Source organism: Trypanosoma grayi, assembly GCF_000691245.1.
Source record: "Trypanosoma grayi strain ANR4 Tgr_810_V1, whole genome shotgun sequence".
NCBI lineage: Eukaryota > Euglenozoa > Kinetoplastea > Trypanosomatida > Trypanosomatidae > Trypanosoma > Trypanosoma grayi.
In genome coordinates this window covers 572-5646 of record NW_008826429.1, presented here as the reverse complement: position 1 = coordinate 5646, position 5075 = coordinate 572, and the positions used below count along the sequence as shown (strand labels likewise).

The following is a 5075-nucleotide window of genomic DNA, read 5'->3' as shown; positions in this document are numbered from 1 at the left end:
ATCCTCTTGTTTTTTAGGGCTACCAGCGGCTGAACGGCTTGAAGAAGACCGAATAGTCCACATTCAGAAAATATGCCAAGAAACACATGAAGGAGGCAAAGCCCACTCTGAAGCACACCCGTATGAGCATCGAAATCGGCCGAAGCCTACAGATAGTTCAACGCACGGGGCGGTCATATCAAAAGCACCATCCCTCTTACCACTTCTGCCCGATCTAAAACTTTAAAAAAACGTGTATCCCGCCTGATTATCGTAGACAAATGACAATGCAGAGCCGAATTGACAAATACCCGCCAACGACCTTTAAGGAAGTCCAACCCACCGCACCTTACGCAGTAGCCGTGCGCCCGCCTTTTTGGACACAAGGGCAGGCAGTCCCGACGAAAAATTGTCAAAGCGCAACGATCAGGGAAAACAAACGCCGCTTACCAAACGCAGACGCATGCGACTCCATTCAGGCCGGCCGCTCGATGGCGTGGCCGCTGCTCCCGCTTCGGGCTCGCGGCGAGGGGGGTGGGGGCGGATGGCCCCTGGTAAAAGCTGTCTGCGCCTCTCGCCCCGCCGGCGTGCCAGCGATAGTGGAAAATAATCAGCCCCTCACGGAAAAAAAAAACACAGATATACTCGCCCAAACGCGCGATACAAAGTTAACTAAACGCCCCCGGCCCCCAAGTCACGCATGCCACCGCGACGGCGCAGGTCGCCCATGTCAAATTCTATGGGTGAATTGGGGGTCGTTCTGCACAAAATGCGCATTGGATCTGCTACTGTCCTTGAAGCCTTGCGCTAAGATGCTCGGCGCCAGCCTGGCTACAGAAATGGCGCCCGCGCCATGGAAGAAAGGAGTCGCGATTCCGCTCCTCAAACCAGAAAAACCGGCGAGCGATCCAACACCCTTGCTGCCCATCACCCTCACCAGCTGCATCGGCAAAGCGATGGGCTGCGTTATAGCACGCTGCATTCGCGATAAAGCGGGACCAGCGGCCCTTCCGCATCAGACTGGCTTTCGCACATCAAAACCCACACTGGGCCCAGTCACCCCCGCCCACACCACGGCACATCGGCTGAAGAGGGCGAAGGCTGATACCACCTTGACCAACTACCCCAGATCCTTTTCACTCGGCGAATCATGGTAGTACCGCCGTAGCCGCCATAAGGCTGTACGGGTTTGATGCTCATCCCATTTGCTGGGAGGCTGATTTTCTGTCAAGAAGAACAATCAAAGTGGGAGTGCAGAAGGCGCTTTTGAAAATGGTCATGTTAACATGTTGGTTGCCACAGTGCTCGGTTCTTGGCCAGCTGTTGTTGACCATCGCGGTGAATACCTTGGGTGGGGGCTGTTCAAAATTTCCAACCTGGAGCATGCCTTGTTTTCGGCGGACCCAACAACAGCAGCAGAGGCGCGAGGAAAGGACGCCGCAGAGAGCACCCTGCAGCTTTGACTTGGCCGTGTCTCAAAATGGGCGAAACAAAACTTTATCGAGGTCAGTGCGCCCAAGGCGAAGTATGTCTTGTTTGATTCCACTTTTACGGCCAGCCTTGCGTCCCGCGCGATGGCGTGAAACGTAGGGAAAATCGCCTGCCTCGCCCGCTTGGGGTCACACACCGGCCCTTTCGCGTAGTCAGAACCCGCGTGAATCTCACACTCTGCGCCGCCAAGGCCCCCGTCCTCAAGATAAAAGCAGTGTCTGCAGCGACTTGGGGCCCCAAATGCGAGGCGCCATTCCGGCCGAAGAAGCCCCCCATGAAATCAAAGCTTTTATACGGTGCAGTGGCATGGTGTAATGCAGCCGCCCCCACGACAGCTGTAAACATTGAGAGGCTCAATGCGCACGCGGCTCTTGCCATTGCGATTGCCCGCATGGGATTCTCCCGGCGGCCGCCTTTGACGAAGCATGCCCCCTCTCTCGGGCATAGTTCTGGTGAGAAGTGCGGGCCGTTACCCCAAATCCTGAAGAAGAAAGGGGGGAGGGGAAGGATGCAGCGCCCGCGGGCCTTCCCAGGCAGCGCCCAGACCTGCAGTGGGCAAATGCGCCTTCATTGGCGACTTCGATGTTCTCCACGATGCCTCCTCACTGCTTCGCTTCCGGGGGGTCTTCTTTTGCGCCGCTCTTCTCGGCGGGCTTTGCGCAGCCTCGGGCCCAGGGGCCGGGGGTGGCCCCCGCTCGCTAGGGCAGAATCGCGCCTGCATTCGCCCTACGCCCTGCAGGCGGGCGGCCCGGCGGAATGTGACGCGCGTTCTGGGTGTTCCGCCATGCCTTATGAGGGCGGCAAACTTCTGCAAACATTAAAATGTTGTGGGGGAACCCTTGCGCGCGGCTGTCGCGCTGGATGTCTGGCGGTGGGGGCTGGCCTCTTGACGCTGCTGCAGGACCTCCCCCCGAAAAAAAATAAAATAAATAAAATAACGCTTGAGTTATGGCGGCCTTCGCGGCCCACACGCCCCCGCCACGCGCCCTTGAAAAGGGGCCAAGCTGAGTAAATGATGGCGCCCCCCTTCAACTACTTATGCGGACCGCCCTCCTCCATTCACGTGTGGCGCGTTTTTTTTCCATTTTGCATTTTGTCCTGCAGACGTTCATCAACACGAATTTGCCGACAGACACGCTAAGGGGGCCCTTTTCTGGCAACAAAACGCTCCAGCGCGGGTCGCGGATATCCTCATGACGTGCCGCTGCTTCCGCGCCCAAAGTCAGAGCGAGGAAACCCCCGCAACAGAGCGCACGCATAGACAACGCCTTGTCAGCATATCCAAAACACCGCAGACAGTTACGATGCCGAGGGTCGGCGAAACCATCCTTGCCCAATTCCGCACGGGCTTCCTTCGGCATTTTGGATGGTGCCGCGGGCCGGCTGGAAAAGCTACAGGCCCACCATGCCACCGGCGCAAAGAACATGAATCACCCTCCGGGAAAACAAAAACCCCTTCCCCTTACGAACTCCCAAGCAGGATTCCGCCCATAATGCGTAATGTTGTCCAGCCTGTTGCCCAAGCCGGCCAACCACTATTCCGCACGATATGGCACGTGGTTTGCACACGGTGGTGACTTACTAACGGCCACGTGAAGAGGCATTGTGGCATAACCGCGGCGCAATCTCAGCGCAGGGCTCTCGAAGCCGCGGCCGCACCGCCAGAAGGTCAGCATATCGCATGTTCTTTCTCACAACGCAGAACCAGGGGCCGGAAGGAATTGCGGGAGCCCAAAACAACAAAGCACCCCCAAACCCCTCTTCCGACAGTGGGGAATGCCGGGGGCACCCTTACCCGCCCGGCCCCGCAGATCCCAATAACAAAGCGCACCAGCCAACGGGTCTGGGCCTGCGGTGGGAAAATTGTGGTGGGCGCTGCCGTATGGGGCGCCGCCTTGGTCGGCGCTGGTGCTTGCTTCGCCCGCGGAAAACCATAAAGGCCCCGCCCGCTGCTAAGCATTGGGGAAGTGCAAAGTCGAGAACCCAATACCCACACTGCCCGCTTTTGTACGCCCCCAAATGGTGCAAGAGGCATGCAAATACATTTTGCCCAGGCAAACCCATGCCGATTCTACCAGGCACAGTAATTTAACTGCCTCCTCCAACATTTGGCGCTACGCGGGGCCTTCATCACATCAGCTTCCCCCACTGGAGCAAAAATGTGTCATTTCAGGTTGGCGGCCAAGGGCGTAAATTCACAACGCCTAGATTGAGCCACCCCTCTGCTAGCGGGCTGTGTGCCAACCAGAAGGCGATTCAGACAGCCCGTGTTTAACCCGGGGAACTGCGAGAACGCCCGCTAGAACACGAAGGCAGTAAATTGGAGTCGTCGGCGTCTAGAAAGCACCATGAGGCATGACAGCTTAAACGGCGCATGCGCGAATACCATCCGAATGTGTAACAGCCGCTCATGCGCGGAAATGTCATGGTAAAGAGGCGAAAACTCGAACTATACATAGAGCGCGTCTCATGCCCACAATGTGAAAAAACGCGTCCTGGCCGTGATTCGCTCCGTTGATAAATTCGCAATACTAACAACAACAACAAACCGCATCCGAAGGCCCTAAACGGGATCACCCGCTCCTTCGCTTCTGGGGCGGGCAGCGTGATGTATAAGTCCAGATCTAGATTGCTCAATCGCATCCAGCGCAAAAACGAACCTCACGCAAAAGACATCGAGATGATGCTGAGACGGATAATGCCCTACAAAGTATAAAAATGCCCCGTCGGGGGGCTCGGTGTTCACACTGCCCCCCCCCCCTCCTTCGCGGCCGTGAAAAACCAAGATGCCCGCATTGACACGTTTCGCGATAAAAGCAAGTGGAAGAAGAAAAGCGCCCCCTTGGCCCCGCGCAGTTTGTGTGGGGAAGCCGCGGGCCGCCCGCCTGCCCCCGCTGCCTGTCAGGCTTGCTGTGCCCGGTTCGGTCTGGAAGGGGTGGAAATGCCCGATTTGCATTTTGGCAAGCGGCCGGCCCGGCTGCCCTGCGATATGTTTGGCCTTTCGGCCAAGGATCCACCGCCCCCGGGCCATGATTTTAGAGACCCCGCAGCCACTCAGGAAAAACCGCCCTTGGCTTCTAGATCCGCTTTATCTTATCTCTATGTTTCGGCTTGCGCTCGGTTTGGGTGTCTGGTGCGGTGGGGCGGGGCGCCTCCGGGAAGCGCGGCCGTTCTCACCATGCGGATCTGGCATTAAATCATGTCCTGCAGAAAGGCCCGGGTGCTCCTTTTACTGGCCCCAACGCCGGTGGAATGACCAAAACGCCGAATAAGGTACAACAGCCAGATTAAGATGCACGTGCAGAGGTAGAACGGTTAGGTTGGTAAAAAAAAAATACTGAGAACACAAGCGACACAACCAATACCTTCGCTCGCTTGGAAGCTCTTTTCACAACAATTTTCGTGTGCTGGTATTCGCAAATATGGTGGATTGGCCACCTTAAGCTTGACCATTGTCGACCAGCCGCTATGGCTTAGCATTGCCTGTCGATAGGCATGCTGCCTTGTACGGCCCTACGCTCCTACCCCAGGCTCATTTTCAGATACCCTGAGTGAAGCTGTTGGTGGTGATGGCTCGTTTAACGTTTTTACCTTTATTAAGTTCT

At 56.8% G+C, this 5075-nt stretch overlaps 2 protein-coding genes across 2 annotated transcripts; both read left to right on the top strand.

Annotated features, from left to right (window-relative positions):
• Positions 1 to 260: 260 nt before the first annotated feature.
• Positions 261 to 1136, top strand: DQ04_08101010 (reverse transcriptase (RNA-dependent DNA polymerase); the record flags this gene model as incomplete). The annotated part of the gene is made up of 1 exon (XM_009315431.1): positions 261 to 1136. The coding sequence occupies one exon, from the start codon at positions 261 to 263 to the stop codon at positions 1134 to 1136; it is 876 nt and encodes a 291-aa protein (XP_009313706.1).
• Positions 1137 to 1861: 725 nt separating this feature from the next.
• On the top strand, positions 1862 to 2482 carry DQ04_08101000 (hypothetical protein; the record flags this gene model as incomplete). Its single annotated transcript, XM_009315430.1, has 1 exon — positions 1862 to 2482. One exon carries the CDS (start codon positions 1862 to 1864, stop codon positions 2480 to 2482), a length of 621 nt encoding a protein of 206 aa, XP_009313705.1.
• Between the last annotated feature and the right edge of the window lie 2593 nt (positions 2483 to 5075).